The following is a 22,758-nucleotide window of genomic DNA, read 5'->3' as shown; positions in this document are numbered from 1 at the left end:
TCATAAGTTTTCCTGCTGGGGAAATGCTTTTATTGGATTTTTGCATAATCTGTCTTGATCCTGCAATTGGATTCTAGCTCATACATCCTCTCTCCTCCCCACTGTAAAGCCATTTAATGCCTTGCAGATGCAGGGGAGGAACTTACATCAGTATGAATGATGTGGCAAAGGCTGGGCATATTGCTCAAAATTCTTCATGTAATAACATATTTAATTAAAAAAAACCCCAACAATGACAACAACAAAAAACACCAAACAAAACAGACAACGCCCAACAGACATCAATTGATAGAAGCAGACTCATATTCACTTTGGCAGTATATTGACTATATTGATATGACTGTTTTCTTTCACTCATAATCAATAGTTGCTCATAGAAAGAACAGACACATTTCTTTCTGTAATCATTCCTTGATATGTCTCAGGGCTCTGGACATTCCTGTTATTAGTAGCTTATTTTTTCAATACAAGAGACATCATATCTTGTCATGTTCCTATTAAGAGCTTGGACCACTTGTGTAGCATCAAAATGTACACTAAGCAGTAGAAATGATTTTGCTTAAAACTTCTGAAACTCCTATTTTCAGTTTTGACTAATGCACAGGAGCACAGTGATGATGTGCTATGGCAAACCAACCTGCTATACTTCTATATCATACTGTAGAAACAAGGAACCTTGGCACGTCACTGAAAAGATAATGTAGAATTTTGAGCTATAAACTATGTAAGGCATTGATTAATTGTCCCCACTGAGAGGCAAGACACAATTAGCAGGAAAATGGTAGTGTGTCATACTGACAACAAGCATGGAAGCAAAAGAGGGCCACTGGAGGACTGCAAGAGCAGAGACTAACATGCATCAAGTGATGAAAGATTCCTGCTATTGGAAACAAAATGTTTATTATGACAAATTTTGTATTAGGAAAAAATCAGAGAGGCTTTACAATTCACAAAACCAGAAAAAGATTTAAATGAGTTGAAAAAACATAGTGCTTTTATTGAACAATAATTTGTGACCTGTTTGCAGCAAGGCAGGTAATACAGCCACTGTGGCTTCTCAAGGATGAAGTCCTCATTAAAGAATATGTTCATACATATATATGAATGACTTAAGTAGGAGTAGCTTCACTTTAAAGATAAACTCATAGTATTAAAGTTACAGCAATGAACCAAAAATACTGTGGAGCTGATGCTTTCCCATTCTGCAGGAGGAAAGGAGAGGTAAGAGGTTTTTTGTTCAATTTGCTAAAAGCAAGAAACATAAAAGTATATGGTTAACTAATTATGATCTTTGAAGTGTAAAGTTCAACATAGCTTAGTTTTTCCCCTCATTACATATTTTCTTAAGTGAGGCACTAAAACCATCTGACTGTCTTCCACTCCAGATATAGCACACAGACCAAAGTTTAGAAGGTTATGTTTGAATTTTAAATGGGCTAGACTGAAATATTAATGATTCCTCAGCTTAGAAGAGCCTAAAATAGACTGTCAAGTGAGCAATGCTGAGGTTAGTCTGTTTTAATGTTCTGGGAAAAAATCTACAGCTCTTTCTAATTCTGTTGTGATCTCAAAATGTAACCAAACCATGAGAACAGAGTGTCCCTAAAGTGAAAAGATACTCTGTTTTTTAAGCATAGAAAACTAAACGGAGTAGTACAGTTGCTGCTTGGAGCATTAATATTTCTCACCCCTTTGTATGTTGGGGGAGCAGCTGGACATCGATGTACTTTGGTTGTGCACACATGTGCGTGCATACACGCACCCCCGTCTGGCAGGACATGCCCAGGCTCTGTCTCCTCTCTGCACCTGGGGACAGGGAACTCCAGCAGCTGCAGTGAAGACCAAACATTTCCTTCCCCTTACCTCTGTACATCCCTGGTGCAGCTGGAACCTGGCGCACAGGGAAGTGCCAGTGTTTCCGTCTAAGTGAAGTTTCCCTGCCTCTCAGCTCATGGGGCTGACAGAGTGTGGGGGACAGACACAAAACACCCTCTCGAAGCTTCTTTCCCCTTGTGCACCTGTTGCTGCCCGACTCGGGACTTGGTACCTTTGAGTGCTCTGCAGCCCACCGTGCAAAGGGCTCTGCTCTCTGGGGTAAGGCTGCTGCGAGACAGGGCTGCCAGCCTGCCCTCTGCCCGTTCCTTTGGTTTCCCAGTGCAGCGCCTGGGGATGGGGATGCTCCTCAGGGTGTGCAGCGGCTGCCCCTGTGGAGGGCTTGGGGACAGAGAGGTGGGAGGCACGGGAGGTTGCACTGGTGTGACTGCACCATCTAGTGCTGTCCCCGCACACCACACAGCCTAAAGGAGGCTCAGCTGGGGCTTCTCACAAAAACAAACGAAAAGGAAAAATGGACTTGGGCTGAACATATATCCTGCTTCGTAACACCCCCAAAGCTGGAGACATTGATTTGGCAAGGGCAGTAACTTCTAGATGTTCTCTTCCCAGTTAGCTGAGCTTTCCTGCAGTTCAGGCTGCTGTTAAAGGGGAAAACAGAACACGACACTGACTTCCATCAGTGATACAGGTGCACAAAGCACACGTGAAATGATGAACTGCTTCAGTGGGCTCTGAAAGGAAAATGGATTCAGTTCTAGACCACTGCTGTATTCAGTGTCAGCCTGAATAAAGTCAGAAAACCGTAAGGCAGCATCAGAAATAGGACCCAGACCCACAGTGGCTGCTTCCTCACCTCCTGCTCGTGCTGCCCCAAGGCAGGGCAACTGTGACTGCAGGAAGAGTGGCACCTGTGCTGGTAGGGATGCCAGAAAGACATCAAGTCTGCTGTGCCTGCAAGCCTTGCAAAAGTATCTGTTTGGTAGTTTGTAGTAAGCCTGAAAGTCTTCAGGCTTCCAAGCTGGGAGGCAGGAATACACCAGGTTACTCCTAAAAGGCTTTGGCAGCAGGTCCAGCAGAAGCTGTTCTACTGAGGCTCTCCTGCCTCCTGGGGTGATGAAGGGGATGCCTGCAGCATGATGGAAAGGAAGATGAGCAAGCACTGGAATCATTAGCCTTAGCCAAGTTTAAGTGGTAATGCCTTCCAAGAGGTCCTACAGAGCATGTTTGCAGATATATGAGTATATACCACAAATGGTAAAAACCAGAGGAGAACCTCAAATAAAGGTAATGGAAAATAGCCAGACTGTCTGTATGTGAAAAGGAGAAAGCAAAATGGGGAAATAGAGGAGGAGCACCATTGAGCATAAGGGGTTATGGAAAATGTAGATAAAGAGCAAACTCTGAATCAGTTAAATGTACAGATAACACCTGTTTTATAGCAATTAACTGAGCTGCCCTCATCGACTCTTCATGATAGTACTCTGGAATTTATACCTAGGGACAGTGGCAAGACATTACATCTTTAAAAAGTTATGACTAAAGCAGAGGATTTGAGTGATGTAGTCTCTTGGATACCCACATAGCAAGTGGCAACTAACAGAAGATTATGGAAGCCTGACCTCTGCTGACAAATCACTCACTGCCTCTGTTCCCAGTAGGGCTGATATAGTCAATCCTCTTAGTGATGGATGGCATCTACTGACAAGGAAGAAACTGGGGACAGATTGGATGAGGTTTGCTTTCATCTGGCAGGGACCTCACTATACATTTACTTGTCTATCCCAAACCTCAAACCATAGTCCTAGCATATATGTAGATCATGCTACATTGGCTAAAGCGCTGGAATTGTTAAAATTTCCACAAGAGGTCACTGTGAGGCAGTGTATCGGTGATACCTTAAGAGGTGGCCACTTTCCCAAACCTCTAAAGACTATGGACCCTTGCTACAACACACCTAACAGTCAGCAGAGGTAGAGATAGCAGAAGAACAGGAACAAGGGCCCAGTCATGAATTCATCTTTTGGGGACTCAGATGGACAAGTGTCAGAAAAACAGATGCTACAAGAAATCCAATGGTTATCCCTGCCTCAGAATAAGAAATGAGTTATGTGCTGTGCTAAGGACTTTAAGATCTTGAAGGGCCTATATTCTAAGGTTTATATAATAGCCTGAGTACTCCATAATTTATGAAAGAAAAATGCAATTTGGGAACAGACCCCACAACATAAGAAGGCCCCTAGAACTATTAAAAACCCCACAACTATGTATCAGTCATTGGACTCATCTACTCTGTGTGACCACTCCCACTACAGGTCCAGGTGAGAGAAAAGGGATATTGCTGGGGACCAGAGCAATAGTGGCTGCCTGGATCCATGCAACATCACATTACTTTGGGTTCCAAATCACAGCAGAAGATAACATCCGTGTAAGAATGCAGTCATATGTAACAGTAAGACTACTTATGAAAAGAAAAACCAGAAAGGAATAGGAAACCAGAGATTATGATTTTCCAGGAAGATGGTGAAGCTGGGCAGTGGGGTCATAGTGAGGGGAAATACACTTCCCCTCTAATAAAGCTTCTTGAAAGTCAAAAAGAGCAAGTGTTTATTTCCATGGTAAGCACGTAGTGCCTCATTCAAGCTTACAAAGCTTTTTTGCATTTCAGTAAAATCTGCATCAGAAGAGAGGATAGGTATAATATCTCCCTAGGCCATTTTCTGTATTTGCTTAACTGAGACCTTTATTATCTCCATTTCTAAGAAGTGATTGTGAAAATAAGATGTTCTTGAGACAGTAAGCTGTCATTAATAAAACTTTCTTAATTCTCTTCTTTCAGACAGATAACACTGAGCATTCATGTGCCATTTGGAGAGATGCCAGTCTTAATGAACTACTGGCAAGGCTATGGCAGAGTCAGAAGTGTTATCCAGGGATAAGGAATCTTTATTCAGGGTTGCTGATGATTGCTCTTTGAAGACTTCACCTTTTTGTCATGGTTATTAATAAGCAATGCCTTTAATGCTACATGTGTGCTCCATGCAAAGGTCTGCACAACCAACCTAAGATCATGGCAGATATCTGAAACCACTCCTCTCACAGAGGGCAGCAGGGACTCCCCTGCCTCCTTCTTCCTTTCCCTGTCAGGAGACAGAAACAGGGGCATCTCCTGCACAAGCTCTCAAGTGAAAGAGAAAACTGAAGCTGAAATTAGGGAAGAAAAGACAGAGTGAAAAGGGGAGAAAAAAATCACATTTTCTGTGGTGCTTTAAATACTCGTCTGGCATCTTTCCAGCTGCACAGGCAGTGTCCTGTGCCTGCACTCCACCAGTTGTTACACAGATATTTTCCAGCCTTCCTCTTCCTTTGGCAGCTTATTTGCAGCCCCAGTCTGGCAAGAGGCTCACACTCTGTTTCTTTCCCAGTCTTAACCCTAATCCTTGTCCTGGTTTTGGCTGGGATAGTTAATTTTCTTCCTAGTAGCTGGTACAGTGCCACTTGTTTGGATTCAGTGGGAGAATAATGTTGTGACAACACACTGATGTTGTAATTGTTGCTGAGTAGTGTTTACCCTAAGTCAAGGACTTTCTAGTTTTCCTTGCTCTGCCTGTGAGGAGGTGCATGAGAAGCTGGGAGTGATTCCTGGACCTAACCATTGCTTCAGCAGATGCCTGGCTTTCCTGAGGTCTCTCTTGGTTTTCTGAGAGCTGGAGCAATTCACATGTGTAATCTTAATACATTACTTGCTGTAGGATCATACCAAGAAATGCACCTTCTTGGTCCCATCAGGCACTGAAGAATTCTGCCACTCTGCTGGTAGGTTTTAAAGACAAACTGAGGAACTGCCCTCATCTATAGTGCCTTGCAAGCTGGGACTTCTGCAAAACTACCTGCTTCACTTCAAAGTCAGTTCTGTCCAGGACACCCCTGAAACCCTGGAGTGTTAGTACTTTGCAAACAACCTCCCCCTTATGCTCAGTGGCAGAGACATCAATGCTAAGTACCACTGGCATTGTATCTCTACTTCCCAGTTTTCAGAGCCATGCTTAATCGCATTCCTTGACAGCAATAGGAAATAGATGTGCTCATTTCTCACATAAGAGTCACCACGGAGGTGTGGCGTTGTAAGGGAGTACTGCTACTGGCAGCTATGTGACAGAGCAAATAAATCCTCTTGGCAGCAGCAGCTGCGTTTTTTTCCTCTCACCATGCAAAACCTCAGCTACTGTAAGCACTCTGGAGGAGACCACCAGCAAGGCCAGACATAGAGTAAGTCATCACCTCACACTCCCTTGCAGTACTATCAGAAGCAGGGAAATGTTTTCCGTGATGTTGCAACATGAGGTGACTTTCTCATGGGTCTACCAAGGACTTGTGCTGAGACACAAATAGAAGTCTTGAGAACTTTTAATTTCTGTAGGGCAACTTTTCTGGAGCAGAAAACAGCTACTTTAGGAGAAAGAGTATCTATCTATGTCACTTTCTGAAGGGGTAAAAAAGGATCAATACAGCCATTATTTCCAAATGGTCTTCTCTTTAGGACAGATATAAATCCCATGCTAAGAGATTGCTGCCCCTCAAGCTAATGAGAACTGAAGGCAGTGCTCCTGTTCTCTGGGATAGGTATATTGATCTGGTAGCACCTTCCCTTGCCCGACTGGCAGGGGTAAGGGGAAAGCACCAGCCCTAAGAGGAGAACTGTCATCAGGTTGCTGCTCCCCCTAGGCTGGCAGAGCAGAAGCTATGTGTTCTCGATTCCCTCTGTGACAGACACTGAAAGGCAGAAGCTCCTGCTTCCACTCTTGCTCTAAGGTGGGGGCATGGTATGAGTGTATACAACCACAGAATCATTTAGGTTGAAACTGTTGTCAGGGGAAGCTGCCCAAGAGACATACCAGCCTCACAAAGCTATTGCAGAAACCTCTGCAATGTCAAAATCCTCTGTAAATGTAAAATACCTCTGTGTTAATTCTGTGTCTTCCATGTTTTCACTTTTTAAGAGGGAACAGTTAATATAATGTTAAAAATCCCAAACCCAAACAGAAAGAAAACAAACTCCACCCCAAAATAGGAAAGGTGGTGTCCTTAGAGGCATGGTCACAGCTTCACAGTTAGGTGGCTACTTCCTGAGTAACTGTTCAGCTGTCTTTCAGGCTCTCCCCATTTAGTTTGAGCTATGCCACATTAGCTTTCCACTCTGCATGGCACAGCTCTGCATGCAGATGAAAGCTGATACAGATATCAGCTGATTCCTTCTGCTGATTTTTACTCGTTTCTCTTGCAGCAAATGGAACTCAAATAACACTGGTGACATTATGGCCCTTTGCTCTGAGACATCTCCTATATGACACAGGAATGACACACAACAACACAACCTGCCATTCATACCTGTATACATTTTTTTAAAATTAATATTGTACTATAGCTCTATTGAAAGGGAGTAAGAAGGCCATGAAAATTTTGGACTTTAATGAACTCGGTGAACAAGAATGAAGTTCCTCCCAATGTTCTTTTTCAGTTCTTGCACACAAGGACTTGTCCTGGGATTCTTTCTCCTATCAATATTGCCAAAGATACCTCAAAATAAGATTTAAAAAAAAATCTGCATAAGAATACAATATCAAAGAGTAAGATTATTATTGAACAATTATGACCATATTCTGCGTATATGTTTGCATGTGGAGAACAGTGTGCCAGCAACTGGAGTGGTGCTGGTTGCCTGACGAGGCATCACCTTCCTTTCCTCATCAGTGGCAAATAAAATGTTTTGACTATTTCCCTTTATATCTTTCAAGTACTGCTGTTGGAGTGGAAGGACCTGACCCTGTGGATGTGTAGCCCTCCCCATTTTCCAGACCTTACTCTTTTGTAGGACAGTCAGGAAAGACCTGTTCCTGCTGGAATGGGAAGCTCAAGTTGGAAGATCAATACAAGAAAAGTTGTAACCAGTGTCCGTATTCATGACTGCCCAAAAGCCAGAACTTGTCCTTATTCAGGGCTGCATTTGCAGGGGCTGATTAACAATGCTGTCAGGAAATCGACCCAATTTGAAGTCAGTTGCTCCTGGGGCAAAATGGTCTTGGTCACTCCTGAATGGCATATGTGACAGTGTAATATATATAAATAAATAAAACTAAATAAATATATAATAAATATAAAATTTAATAAAAATTTAAGTTGCTTATTATCTTGTGCCTGTCTCTGACAGCCTCGGGACTTGGTGCCTCTGCAGCCCACTGTGCAAAGGGCTCTGCTGGCTGGGGCAATGCTGCTGGGGACAGGGCTGCCAGCCTGCCCTCAGCCCCTTCCTTTGGCTTCCCAGTGCAGCTCCTGGGGATGGGGATGCTCCTCGGGGTGTGCAGCGGCTGCCCCTGTGGAGGGCGTGGGGACAGAGAGGGAGGTGGGAGGCGCAGGAGGTTGCACTGGTGTGACTGCACCATCTAGTGCTGCCCCCGCACACCACTGCTGGACACGCAGCCATAATGGGACATGATGAGCTGCTCCAGTGGGCTCAGGGGAAAACACGGGTTCAGTTCTGGATTGCTGCTCTATTCAGGGCCAGCCTCAATCAAGTGAGGAAACGATTAATGTATTCTCAGAAATAGGGCTCAAATCCACAGTGGCTCCTCACTCAGCTCCTGCTCATGCTGCCCCAAGGGACTTTAGCAAAACTGCCTGCTTCACTTCAATCTGAATGCCCAATGCCTGGCTCGCCAATGGCTGGCGTGTGCTGGGAGAAGGGTCTGACAGGAAGAGCAGCATCTGCGCTGCTGCCGAGGCCAGGTGGACATCAGGTGTGCTGCAGTTGCAGCCTTGCAAAACTAACTGCTTGGGAGCTTCTGATAAGCCTGAAATTCTTCAGAGCAACCGGCAACAAGACACAGGAACGTGTAGGTAGACCAGGCTTCCAAGCTGGGAGGCAGGAATACATGTCCACCCCAAAAGCCTCTGGCATCAGGTCCAGCAGAAGCTGAGCTGCTGAGCCTCTCCTGCTTCCTGGGTTGATAGAGGGGACACCTGCAGTGTGATGGAAAGGAAGGATAAGCACCCTCAGCCAGGCAACACTATTGTTCATAAGTATGCAGGTTAGTAATTTTCTGAGTTAATAAGTGTGTGAATTGTTGAAGCAGTGTATTAGAGAATTGAAAGATCAGACTAGTTTGTCAAAAGGGAATTGAGCCCTGGTCTGACTTTTACCTAATAATGTAATGAAATAAAGTTTGGTTGACAGAGTATATTGCCTTGTCAAGTTAAGAGACCCAAATGAACCACAGCAATCCATAAAATAGTTCACTGCCAAAACTAGAACTACACTATACAGTAGTAACAAACTAGAAAACGCTTTGACCGTGTGGTTGAGAGATGAAGGACCAGTGTAGAAGACAACTCAGTTCCCTTACAAAGTGTAGGAGCTGCTTCAAAATGGGGCCTGACAGTCAGCAGATTGGAGACAGGCTCTGGATCTGTGCTGATGTGTGCTGCAGTGGTGGGTACCTCCTCCACACTCCACAGAGCCACACAGTAAGCAAACATTTGTGTTAACTTGCATTTTGTGCCTCTGCTTCTCTCTTCTCTGAGTAGATTTCCTAAGGTTCCGGGAAAGATTCAGTTTTGGCCAAGGCAATTGGCATGGACTGAATTTGAAGGAAGTCCTGCTGGCAGTTCCTTTGGCACAAGGGCTGAGACACAGGCACTGTGAGGAGTGGCAACAGTCACTGACAGCTGCTCCAAGCCCTGGATCTTGGCACACGTGACCTGTTCAAACACACGGATGCACAGACACCATTGCAGCAAGGTAGTACTGCAGAGGCAGTGTGTTGTGTGGTTTTGGTTAAATTGCATCAAAATCCTTCCTTTTTTATGGCAGCCTTGACAGAAGCTCATATTTAAGGACAGTCACTTTCTCTTACTTCTAGAGATGATCACAGATCATTTGGCAAATACACATTAACAAAGGGCATTTTAAAAAGACTTCTTGCTTCTTTCTGTTTTGTTTTCCTAATTTTTTTCCTTTCTTTCATTAAGTAACCCAAATACTCCACTCCTAATCATTCATAGCTATGAAGTATCTTGCCACATGAAAGCATTTGTTGACTTTCAGGAAGCAGTAAAGAGAGTCAATGACAGAATTCCAAAATTAACTCTTCCCCTTATTTGTGTTTACTTTTCAAGATTAAAGGTGTGGTAATGCAATCAAGGAAAATTACTTTAACTTGGTTAAGAATGAATCAATTTGATCTTCAACTGCTTGGGCCAAAGCTATCTAAAGAAAGATATTGCTCTCCAAACAGGCAAAGTACCCAAACAAGATAAATCTGCTGTTAATCAGATTGGGGAAAAAAAACCACTGCAAGGATCGTGATGCCACTGGGCACCACAACACCTGCTCTTGCCTAACCACGTTTCCTTTAATTAATGAAAAAAGTTTGCAATGTCAAATAAGTTATTCAAAGAAAACAGAAAGAAATATTTTTTTTTACTTTTCTTTCTTGTGACTGACCACCATTTTGTGTCTGAGGCTGTTATTTTGGAGCTCAAAAGCTAGCCAGCAGATTTTCTAGACATCAAGACTGCAACTGAAGGCCCAGCAGTGTAAACAGAGCACAGTTTAAATATTCAGTGTTTGTACCAGTAGCATCTTCTAATAAATTCTCCCCCTACAGAAGCAGAATGATTATCAGACCAGTGATCAAGAAGATATTTGATACAAAAATATTGATTGCAATGGACTGCAAAGTTCACTTTCAGAAGTGACAATCCTTTCTGTGGAGCACTAAGATTTTTAAGTGTTTGATACTTCTGAAGTCAAGGCAGAGGTGTTTCATCAAGTGACATGCCTAGGAAATTCACTTTGAAGGTACTCCTTTGGAAAAACATGGAGCTGAAGTTCCAGCCCACAGTCTTGAATGATGGCAAATTTTACCAATTTCTCAGCAGTTCCTTCCAAGCTGTCTGCTTTCATTTGGTAGAAAATTCACAACTTCAGCAGGTGAGCAGACTGAATGAGTAATGAGCAAGTCGGTCACAAATTTCTTAGTCAAACACTGAAAGATAAACTCTCTATGAAGTTATCTTAAACTGTTCTAATAATTCAGAGGGTTTTAACAAAGAAGCCTGAACAAAATTGTAATTGTGCTGTAATTGCCCAAACCCTTGATACAAATGTTAATAACAGAATAAACTGTTCCCAGTTCGCTGTAGAGCAACAAAACTGCTCAAGCAGTTGAAAGGCAATGACTTAAACATCACTATGGATCAGACAATAAAGGGTATTTAAAATAAACTATTATCATAGCTAACCATGTATTAAAACAGTCTCTTTATTGTGTTTTTTTTTCTCTTTACCCAACAGTGTTATTTCTTAGGAACAAATATTAACAGGTGAAAGTATCTCTGCTGAGCCTGCAATTTCATGTTCCTTGCAGCAGCAGTACTGTCATATCCATCTCCTTTCCCTGCTGCATGTTCCCTGCCCTATCCTGCTCCTTCTTTCTGGGCAGTACACCAGCCTGCTCACCAGATGAGGGACCTGCCCAAGTGGGAGTCACCACTTCCCACCGTCTACAATCTGGATGTTGCCAGGAGCAACACTGGCTTCAGTAAGCCTCTTCCCTGCTCATCTCCACGCTTGCACAATCCATGAGTTGTTCAAAACCTTCAGCAGAGCTAAAACAGGGAAGAGATTTGACTGAAAATAGCATTTTTCGCTTGAGCCCATTCAACATGTATTGATCTCCAAACAATGGAGAAGGAGAGGTGAGAGCAGCAATAAGGTAAGGGGCTGCTGAATGCCTCAGAGAAAATGGTGTAGCCACATGTACCCCCAATAAAACCAGTCACCTGGGGAGCTGAGCTAAACTACTGTACTCTGCCCTGGAGCAGAACTGGAGTCCTGGGGAAAAAAATGGAGAAAAAAAAAGAGCGTCTGACTAAGCAGTAACTAACAGGTGAGGTGGCAGCACCTTTAGCAGCTGCAGGCATGAAATGAACTTGTGACTAGTCCCTAAACCACAAATACTTCAAAAGCCTTATCCTGAATTAGGAAAAATTTGTTCTGTTTTCCTACTCTGAGAGCATTTCAGACTAAGTAAGATGAAATAAAAACATTGTTAAAGAAATTATATTGGTAGATGAAGATCCTAAAAAAGTTTTTAAACGGGCAACTCTAAAATAATTCTGCAATATACTATTTTTTACCTCAAAACAATTCCATACTTTGAAGTAAAATCAATTGATTTTAAAACTATTACTCTAATACCAAGAGGGATAATAAAATCAATACCACTTACAACAGAACTTTACAATAGTTGTCATGTTATAATAAACTGGAAAAAAATGTAGTATGTAGTAACTTTTTGTGCTAAATCCCCTGTTTTAAGTTTTAGCAAACTATTTGTTCATCTGTAAGATGGCAGTTTTAGTCTGATAGAATACATCACTTGGCTTCTGAACCAATTCAGCAAGAGTTCATCCAGGAAGATCAAAAACCAACAACCTTTCACTTTCAACTCAATAAAACATATTGCATTTAATTCAGTTTTTATTCAATGAAATGATGTATAAAAACTTACAAATTTGAGAACTTAACTATACACAAAAAGATGATACTCAATTTAAATGTATACACAGAGAAGAGCTGTGGTTTTTGACTTGCCCTCTCCCACCCCTCCCCCCAAAACACACACTGTCTCCATTTATGATGGGGCACTTTTTCTGTCCACTTACACCTTGTGTTGGCCCAGCAATTGTTCAGTGGGCTTCACTGCTGCTGTCAGGTTAGGTCTTTAGGCTACCAGTAAAAAATCTGGGCATCTATATAAAATAATAAAAATCAACAACTTGATTTTTAACACAAAGATGCAGTGCTACCATCAGCAGTAACTAAAACTACAGAATTCACCCTTCCAGTTTTTGCACTTTGTCTTGGCTTTCAAAATAACAGGGCTCTTACAGAGCAGAATTTGCCAGCCAGCACTACAGATTCACTTTAAAACAACCATGATCATCTGTTGCTAGAACACTGCCTTTTCTCCCTCTTAACTCACGCCATTAATCCAAATGAAATCACAGACATTCCTTGCCAGAGTAAGGGAATAAAGCTTTTCTCTCTCCTTTCATCCAGAATGACTCAAGCCTATAGCTAACAACACATGCATGTGCTGCACTGATGGTGCAGTGCTCACCAGTATGTCACTTGTTTCCTTGGTAGCTTGGGTGACAACACTTACCTATTGGCTTCTCTTCAACAGGTCAATAAAAATGCACACGGCTCAGGATGTTTTAAATTTGGTTAAAACTAACCTGTCCAATGACTAGGTTTGTCGAACGACTAAAAGACATTCCAGGCTGACTCTGAGAGCAGATGGCCAGCTACTTAAAAAGGATGTGTGCGCTTATTTACCTGTACCAAATATACACACAAACACTTTATATATATATATATATATATATATATATGTATATGTATATATATACATATACAGTATTTATATATATATATATAAAGATTGCCATCACATTACTATTACAGCTACTTAAGTCAAAATTTGACTAAGTAACTACTTTGCTTGACTCCAAAACAGATACCCAAAGGCATACTTGAGGGAAAACATACATCTAAAAGAAACCCAACTCCTTCAGCTCTTTTTTAACTCAGTGAACAGAGATTTTTTCATTCCTTGAGAAAAGTTCTGAGGGCTTTAGGTTATAACCTTAATTGATTTGCATGTGGACTTGTAAAAAGCACAGTGTTTAATTTGCCAGAGCTTAAAATGCCTTCTACCAGGGAAAATATGTGTATCTTTTGCTCACCAAATTGATACTCTGTTTCTCATTACACTCACCACTGTATCTAAATACATTTTAAGCAATCTAAAGTTTGTTTAAAATCTATTAAATTTGAATTAACTATCAGCATAGCTAGCTGGATTATTTTTCACATGTTCCTTTGTATTAAAATCAACTTTGTTGTGGTTTGATGTAAGAGCTTTCTGTTTGTTTTGGTGGGAGAGGCAAAGTCCAATTTCCTAATATGCCAGAACAGTTCTGGTTGCTGAAGACAAAGAGTGGGAAGGAGGTTGGCTGGTGGAAGGGATGGAAGGGGTGAGTGAGGTAAGAGGTAGGGGAGGGAAAAACTTGATTTAATAAAAAATGAGTAAAGAAACTTTAAAAAATTGATATAGGTTTCACATTCAGTCTAACAACACTGCTTCTTGCTCCTTTTTGATGGAGGCTAACACTGCATTATCAGTCTCTGTGGCCTCTGTGTCCCCACCACCTAGCAGAATGGAGCGATCTTCTTCTAGTGTAAAGACAGAGTTTTGATTTTGGCACGAATGTTTGACTACTTCATTGGGAGTTGAAAACGTTTTGTCACACAAGTTACATTTGTAGGGCTTGTTGGTCTGTACTAACATGTTGTCCATTTGACTGCCTTCCTCAAAAGTACAGAGTTCCAGAGTCTGTTTATCCACCATCGTGTACGTGTCCATGCTCTGGTTTAGGCACACGTGTCTGGCAGCCTGGTTAGCCCTACAAAAGCTTTTGTCACAAGTGCTACACTTGAAGGGCTTGCCCGTATGTATGTACATGTGCTCCCTCCAGTGGCTTTTCTGAATAAATTTGCGACCACAGATGGAACATTCGTATTTCCGTCTCTTTACCTCCCTCTCTTGATCTGCCTGCTCCAAGTTGTCAATGTCTGCAATATCAGAGGGGGGAGGTGTCTCTGACTGCTGCTGCCCATCAATTATTGGGGAGTCTGAGATCTGCTGCAGCTCGCTGTCACTAATCATCCCTGCTTCAGGCACTTCCATGGCATCTTTATCAGCTGTGTTGTTACAGAGAGACAAAGAAATATTACTTTCTCCCTGCTGGCTAGATGTGAAGGGAACTCCCGTGTGGATTTGCAGGTGCTCACGCAAACTGCTCCGCAAATTGAACCGGCGACCACAGAGGTGACAGGCATAGTATTTTGGGAAGCTTCCGTTCCTTTTCATAATGCTTGGCTTGACATGTGCTATTGTGAGTGAGGCAGGCTGTTCATCTGAAGAAGATGCTTCCATGTTGGCTTCTTCTCCTGCAGGTGAATTATTACCAGCAGCAGATACCAATTCTGGAGATAAAGAAGATGGCAATGGGTCAGAAGTGGACATATTTGTCCGGGTCACTTGTGGTAGAGTCGTAGTTAACTGTGAGAGCTGTGAGCCTTCAGAAACCTGCTCTTGGTTCATCCGTGATGTCTGTGGCCTTGGTTCGCGCCCAAGTTTGTCAGTCGCTGATGTAACCTTAGTGGGATGTCTTATCTGGTGATCTGCAATCTGAATGCCATATAATGAAGATGCTAATGGAAAAACTTGATCTGGGTGAGAAAAAGTTCCCTGACTTGCAAGGCTGGCCTCTTGAATTAGTGGATATGCATGCAGAAACTTTATTCCCTGTTCTAGTCGAACTGGGTCAATGAGTTGTGGTGCCATCTTCCCAGTGTACATCAAATGCAAGAGATAACTGAAGATATCTGGCTGTATATCAGTCGCCTTCAAACGGACACATTCACTGAAAGATGAAACAAAATCATAAATAAGAGATAAGGAAAATCTTTTTTACCAGTTCTAGGTTATTCAAGCATTAATAAAAATAGGTGGTCTCTGCTTAAATCCAAAAGACAGAATCTGCAATAAATACTAGAGAAACACTTTAGTGTAAAAGAGCTCATCTTATTGGCCACTTGGAAGATGACTTTTTTCCTCGGTGAAGTAACTGGCTTGAAAGACAAAGCTGCCCCATTGTGATCTACATCCTTCTAAACTGCTGTTACGTTACAGATGTGTTGTCACATACTAATGTATTTTGTAAACTGCAAAAACAATTTTCCCCTTTTCTTGGTTGGATTCAAACACATCTGTAGCTAAATTAAAACCTAACACCGGACTCGAAATTCACAGTTCATTTAACTTTTCTCAATATTTAGACCTGAAAACATCTAAAATTCATCTGGCACTTGCCTGTTTGCCCTCTATGTCCCGCCAGGGTTTATAGCTGCAGTTCTGTAAATGTGTGATACCACCTTGTCTCAACTGCATTATGATCCAGAATCCATGCAGGATAGGGAGTCAATCCCTGGGGATCTGATGCAACAGGTACAGCCTGAGCATATGTAACCGGTGGAGTCCAGACTCCTTACACAGCAGAACAGTAGTCTCTTTTCTTGAATAGAGAGGAAGAAACAGCAGCACCAGTGGTATGCCTGGGCAGCCTAGCAGTCCCTTGGATAGAGTGCTCAATACAGGGAAATGATTTGTCTGGAATGCCTCTTCAGAAGTGTTTGTAGTTCTTGTATTAAAAACAAACATTAAATAAAACACAGAAATCCAGAAATGCTGCGTGCTGTGGTCTGAATGCTCTAACTACAGTAAACTACCATGCTGAGGAGGAAATTACAGCTAAATCTTCCATTTCTTAAGGTGCACCCTTCTTGAGCCCTCTTTGTGACTGCTTTTGAATTCAGATGTATTACTCAAAAGTAAACTTTGCAATGTTGTCTTCCAAAAATGACTGTGTGCTGTTGATGGAGCATGAAGACTGATACAACTACCTGTAGTCCTACAAATGCGCTTCTCTCCTAGAAGTTTTGAGATAGTTCAAGTATTTGGGAAAAAGAAAAAAACCTCTTTAAAACAGTCTTACACTTTGGTTATCTTTTCAAGTTTCTCAGTGTAAGGCTTCGGTACAAAAAAACCCCAAAAAACCAAACCACAAAAAGTAACACAAACCCCCTTATTTTCCCACAACTATGTATTATTTTATTATTTAATTGGCTTTGATAAACTGCAAAAAATTAAAGTAAATACACCTCTCTTTTAAGTTAATTTCTCAGAATCTCCTAATAAATACTTACTGGGTTGTATATAATGTTATGGAAATGTCAAGAACAGTGTCAAGACAGAGTGGAAGAGAGCGAGTGGAGAAAGGAAAGAGCAGGAGTGAAACAGGATCCTTGAAGTATTCAATTCTAGAAATTCTGTGTTCTATGCTTTTTTAAGGATAGAGAACTTGTGGTAAATTATAAAATTAATGAATCATAGTTCAACTTTAAAATGTTTTAAAGTGAGGTTCTAGTTTGCAGATAAGATTGGATTGCATATTCCTTATGATAGAGCAAGAAGCAAAAAGAACATTTTCGGGTTTCAAAATGTTGCTGGACTTTCTTAGCTCAACTAATGGAACAACATTTAAAGGGTGAACCTTGTTACAGTTACCTGGTTTGATGAACAAACAACATCTTGAAGTAGTTGGAGAAAGAAGCGAGGACTGATTTGTGTGCCTTGAAGTAGACATCACCAATGGCAACTGTACAGTCGCACAGGAAACCGAACTCTCTCTGAGCGTTTAGTTGCTGCAGCAGAATAAGTCCATGGTTGGCCAAATCCATTTTTTTACACTCTGAAAAGCAAATGACTTTCATGTAAAACTTAACAGCAGATGCACAGATGCAACAGCAGCTGTCTCTTAACAGGTATTTCCATCTAATACCTGTATGTCCTGCTTTAGTAACACCTCTTAATCCCAAGTTACTATATAAAAGATATCTTACATGTAGGCAAGGATCTCTATTTCATGATGGGCAATGCAATTCACAAAGATGCAAGTGATTTGCCAGGGTTAAAGAGCAAGGGAGAGCCAGGACTGAAGAGTTCTGAAAAGGCACGGGGTTGAGGTTGGATACGGAAATAGAAATAGCTACGGGAAAGAAAGATATATTAATAAGCAGTAAAAGCACTGTATGCCATGGAAAAAAGGAAGTATTTTGGTTGCAACTTGTCTGCTCAAGTAGGAAAAATAAATCTCCTTTCTGATGTCAGTCACGCTCACCTCAGCAGCTGGGAGACCCAAGAGCACAACCCAATAATAGACAAGTTGGATACTTTTAACCTGGATTTTCAGTGTCTCTGTATAAATTTTACCTAAAAGTTATGTGTCCATCCAGCTGAATCCATGCCCAGCATGTAACAAAGAAACATTTCTGATGGTTATGCCCTCTCCTGGGAAATACCAGACACATACCTGAATCTTCCCAGACTCAAACAATTCATTCTAGCTATTGGCAAGCCCTCTGGACTATCATTATAGAAGGGGGCAACCTTTTTACCTAACAACTCCTTATTTATTTATTGAGACCACCTACAACTGCATTTTTTAAGAAGCTTCTGGGCCTCATGCCCCCCTAGCAAATCAAGAAACTCACAAAGGGTGAGAGGTGCAGTTCTGTCCATCGCCGGCCACCAAGCACATCAACAGTGAAATGTGGCACTGATCTGAGCCCTCCCAAACCCTGGGCTTCCACAGCCCCTCATCCTCCTGGCAGTTCCTTCTAACAGCTGCTGGAGGTTGCCCACAAAGAACCTTAGAGCTATAAACTTTCCCTCAAGGAATCAAGCGCAGCCTTGGAAGCAAAAAATTGATAACTCTGGGGAAAAAAATAGCCAGGAAAACACATTTAAGGCAGTTGTATATGATTGGATGCATGAATATAGGGCTAGTAAGATAAATGAGTGGCTACAAACTATACCAAAAGAAATGGAGCTTTGCGCAGAAAAAGTGAAACTATGAAGTAATGTAGATCTATATATAAACATGTAAAACAGAAAGAGAATCCAACAAAATTCTTGGCCATGTTATGCCCAGAACAATGCAGAAGCAGAACAGAAAAGAAACAGAAGGTGAAACTAGAAGTGAACCAAAAGGTTTATAAAAAGTCTTAGGTATTTTCCCCTCCAAATTGAACAGGAAGCTATTGAAATTTTAAGTAAAGTACAAGCAGCTTGTATCTTTTATAGAGTAAGAGCGAGGCTTTTTGGAAAAAGAGAAGTGCATTCCACATGTGCCAGCATGTTTAGTCATTGGAGAAACAAGTATTTCTATTTGCTGGACAGTGAAGAATGCCCTTGTATTTAAACCAATACACAGGCTGACTAAATGCATTTCTTTGCATTCACATGAGATCAGAACTCATTTGAGTCAGGGCTATATGCAAAAAAAGATATACAACATTTGACTCAGTTAAATATTTTCTTACACTTAAGAAAAAAATGGTGCGCCTCCATAAATTTTTTGGATAATTACATTTTCGTTGTACTAATGATGTGCTAAGATTGTCTTTCTCTCTCCACAAGAGGGAATAATTGCTGATAAAAATAAAAAAAAATCATGTTTGGTGTTATTTAATCCTGCAACATGCCTCATGCATGTAGACTTTGTGCTGTTACAGAAAACACACTAGATTCTTTTTTTTAGCTTTGATTATTAATGCATGGTACATTTTTAATTCATCATTGCTAAGTCTGGTTTATACTCAGACAGCAAAATTTGTCAGGCAGAGCAAACCATCGATGTGAGGGCACTCCAAGCCAGAAAGGCATTCTTCTTAGTTATTATCATCCTAAGTTTGTTTAGCTTGCACTTTAACCCTTACCCAAACAGCGGTCACTCTGGAAGCCCAAGCTGATGACCCTCCTCACAGGCCTGAATCCATCTTTTCACAAAATGATAGACGTGCACAACCACCGGATTTTTATTGGATCTGAATATTTATTTAAAAGCTGTAACTGCAAGCACTACAAGAAATATGCTCTAAGGAAATCGTAAGGCAGATGAATGGAGCGAGGAAAGCACTTTGTACATTATGTGTGTACTCAGGAGTTTTACCCGTAGCTAAATAAAACGGTGATTTAACACCGGCAACGCCGTATTTTAGTGCTGACCGGTCCAAGAACTGCGTGAAATATTTCCTGCGCCCTGGAACCCCATGGAGACAGCCCTTCTCTGGCCCGACTCCGTTCTGCCAGGGCTGTGAAATTACCTAACCTGTTCAGCGGGGGGTGAGAAGCCACTCCGGGGCGAGCCCTTCGGGAAGCGTGTGCTCATTTCGCAGACCCCGCGGGGAAAAGGGGTGGGCACAAGCCCAGGTGGAGCCCGGGAAAGTGCCGGCACCGGACCGCGGGAGAGGAGGAACGAACTGGAAGCGGCGAGGAAGGAGCAGGGCAGGGCGCGGGCATGCCCGGGCGGGGGCCGGCTGGCGAACACCTCGGGCACGGCCCGGCGCACAGCGGGCACCGAACCTCGGGAGCACCGAGCCCGCGCAGCCGTTCCCGCTCCGACGGCAGAGGGCACTGTCCAGTGCGACCCGCTCGCAGCGGCGCCGCAACGCCCGGAGCGGACGCCTCCACCCTCACGGCGGGCGGCGACTCGCGATGGGGCCCGGCCCGGGCCGGCCGGGGTCGGGCGGGACGGGACCGGACGGCGCGCGCGCCAGCGGGCCCCGCGGCGAGGAAGGGGCGCGCGCCGCCGGGGCGCTCCCGCCGCGCCCGGGGCCGGGCGCGTGTCCCGGCGCGCGCCCCTCCATGCCCGGGAGCCGCGCCCGGAGCGCGCGGCAGCGCCTCCCATTGGCCGCTGGGGCTGGGGGCGTGTCCCGGCGCGCGCGCTCCATCCCCGGGAGCCGCGCCGGAGCGCAGGGAAGAGCCTCCCATTGGCCGCCAGGGCCGGGGGCGGGGCGGCCGTGCGCCGCTCTCACTGGCCGCGCCCCGCCCCTCGCCCCGCCCCCGCCCCCCCGCGCACGCCACGCGCGCACGGACGGGACGGAGACGGCGCGCGAGACGCAGTGCGAGCGGAGCCGCCAGGGCGCGCGAGACGGGAAGAGCAGCCGCCGCCGCCGCCGCCAGGGCCGGCCCATCCCAACCCGCCGGGAGGGGGGGACAGGCGGGGCAGCCCCGCCCCGCCTGCGCCGGATCCCAACGCCGCCGCCGCCGCCGCCGCCGCCGGAGGGGGCGGAGGGAGGGAGCGCAGGCCTCAACCGGCCGAGCCGAGCCGAGCCGAGCCCGGCGCCGGGCGGCATCGGTCCCCCCGCCCCTTCCCTCCCTCCCTCCCCGCGACCCACCGACCGCCCCCCCCCGGGCCCGGCCCTCCCCTCCTCTCGGCGCGCACCCATCCCCCTCACCGCGCCGTGTCCCGGATGGAGCCGCCCGGCCCGGTCCGGCCCGGCGGGGGTTCGCCAGGGCGGCCCCACCTTCGGCCCCTCGGCCCGCGCGGACCCTGCGGGGCCCGGGGTGCCCCTCGCACACAATGCTGAGGTAGGGCCGAGCAGGCCCCGCCGCGCCCCCGCCGCCGCCTCAGCCCGGGCCGCGGCCGGCGCGGCGGGGCCGGGCGCACGTGCGGGCGGCGGGGCCCAGCTGCCCCGCGGGGCGGGCGCGGCGTGATCGGTGCTCGCTCACCTGGGGGGCGCCGGGGCCGCCGGGTGGCGCCGCGCGGGGACCGCCGCCGTCTCCGCGCCCGGCAGCAGCAACAACGGAGTCAGCGCGGCGGCGGCGGCGGCGGCGGCTTTTCCTGTCCGGTTACGTTCGGGTCACATGACCGGGAGCGGAGCACAGAGGCTGCGGCGAGGAGCCCCCGCCGTGGGGGAGGGGAGGCGGCGAGCGCTGTGGCGGCAGCGGCAGCGGCAGCGGGAGACACCCAGCCCCCGCCCCTCCCTCCGCGCCCGCCCCACCGTCGGGAACGGGAATGGGACCGGCCCTCCGCGCGCCGCCGCCCCCGTCCCAGCGGGGTGCGCTGCCGTTTTAAAACTCCCGGGCGGCGGGGACCGGTGTGCCTGCACCCCTCAACGCCGCCGCTGGCGCTGCGGGATAACGGGGGCCGTGGCGGCTTACGGGGTGGGATGAGATGGGGCAGTGCTGCGCCTGCTGCCGCCTTCCCGGCGCCCGCCCCGCCTCGCTGCGGCGGCAGAGGCTGCTCGGTGCCGCCGCCGGGGGGCACCGGGCGGCTCCCGCCAGGCGGTGCTTGGTGGCGGGCGTGGGATGGAGGGCTGGCTGGATGGATGGAAGCCGCCGAGTGCTGCCAGCACGCTCGCTCCCGGGGAGGAGTGGCGGGTGCAGGTGCGTCCCTGAGCTTCCCGCGAAGCAGCCGGGGATGTGGGAGACGAGGACCGGCCGGCGGCGGCGGGAGGCGACGTCCCGGGGCTCTCGGGTATGGCCTCAGAGCCGGTGCCGTCCTCCGCGTCACGCTGGCCGCGCTCCAGGTGTCATTTATAGAAAGGTCTCGGTTCGGTGCGCCGGGAATGGGCGGCGTGGGGCCAGTCTGTGAATCTGCCCTGGGCACGGAGTGGCTGAGCTGTCAGACGGGAGGTTACAAGTTCAGTTGTCAAAAAGAGTGATTCAGAGTACAAAAGTGAAAAGGTTGGGTTCGCTTTTGGTCCGTTCAGCTGGGCATTGGTTATTTGAATGGGTATTAACTCGACTTTTTTAAGAGGATGAGATAGCTGTCCTAAAAAATCACATCTGTAGCTTTCCACAGTGGCCGATTCGGTTGTGGTGGAGTGTGGAGGGAAGGTGGCTATAGCACGTTTATCCAAATCTAAGGTGTGCTGTAGAACAATCCATGGATAAAACTGCATAAAGAAATGCATGACCATACACTACCGATACATGGAAAAAATTGTCAGTCTTGCAGAAGTTACTGAATCAAGAGCTGTTAGTGTGCAACAGGGATGCCAGCTTCTACAAGAGGCCAGGAATTCCTTGGATGTGTTTTCTTCAAGCAGGGAGTTAATCTGGGCAGAGCCTGGATCTGCACCTAGTTGTAAGGTGACATCTGCTAAGTGGAGGAGTGACAGGGACAGAAACGTTTTCAGAGAGAAACTTTGTTGTTGTTGAAAAGCTTTTGGGAAGATGTCCAGCTGGCAATAGTTAAAGGGGATTGCTTTGCACCCTCTGCCCCGCAAGCCTTCTCTTGCTGTCCTTGACTGTATTTTTTGTTGTTCATGGGAACAGCATATGCTACAATGCCAACAGTTTGAATTAGGTCTGGATAATGGTAATAATGATTATTACCTTTTTTAAGGTACTTATTTAAGCAAGCATTTAGGGGGCTAGCTGGGAT

The 22,758-nt window shown here is 45.5% G+C and overlaps 1 protein-coding gene across 2 annotated transcripts; it reads right to left on the bottom strand.

Annotated features, from left to right (window-relative positions):
• Positions 1-13,945: 13,945 nt before the first annotated feature.
• On the bottom strand, positions 13,946-21,334 carry ZBTB2 (zinc finger and BTB domain containing 2). 2 transcript variants are annotated; one of them, XM_071549315.1, is made up of 3 exons: positions 21,099-21,334; positions 17,091-17,274; positions 13,946-15,387 (listed from the first exon to the last, which is right to left on the bottom strand). In XM_071549315.1, the coding sequence occupies exons 2-3, from the start codon at positions 17,261-17,263 to the stop codon at positions 14,025-14,027; spliced, it is 1,536 nt and encodes a 511-aa protein (XP_071405416.1). In that variant the 5' UTR covers positions 17,264-17,274; positions 21,099-21,334; the 3' UTR covers positions 13,946-14,024. The 2 variants fall into 2 exon arrangements, with proteins under 2 accessions (XP_071405416.1, XP_071405417.1); XM_071549316.1 differs by lacking the exon at positions 21,099-21,334 and adding an exon at positions 19,696-19,984.
• Between the last annotated feature and the right edge of the window lie 1,424 nt (positions 21,335-22,758).

Source organism: Pithys albifrons, chromosome 2, assembly GCF_047495875.1.
Source record: "Pithys albifrons albifrons isolate INPA30051 chromosome 2, PitAlb_v1, whole genome shotgun sequence".
Taxonomy (NCBI): domain Eukaryota; kingdom Metazoa; phylum Chordata; class Aves; order Passeriformes; family Thamnophilidae; genus Pithys; species Pithys albifrons.
The sequence above is the reverse complement of the archived record's forward strand: the minus strand, read 5'-3'. Positions and strand labels throughout refer to the sequence as shown.

What these genes read in the sequence shown, in the direction of transcription:
- ZBTB2 (XM_071549315.1), bottom strand. Translation starts at nt 17,263, where the DNA reads ATGGATTTGGCCAACCATGGACTTATTCTGCTGCAGCAACTAAACGCT. An exon ending in TTGTTTGTTCATCAAACCAG is followed by an intron (nt 15,388 to 17,090) that starts GTAACTGTAACA and finishes TTCATCTTTCAG; the next exon opens with TGAATGTGTCCGTTTGAAGG.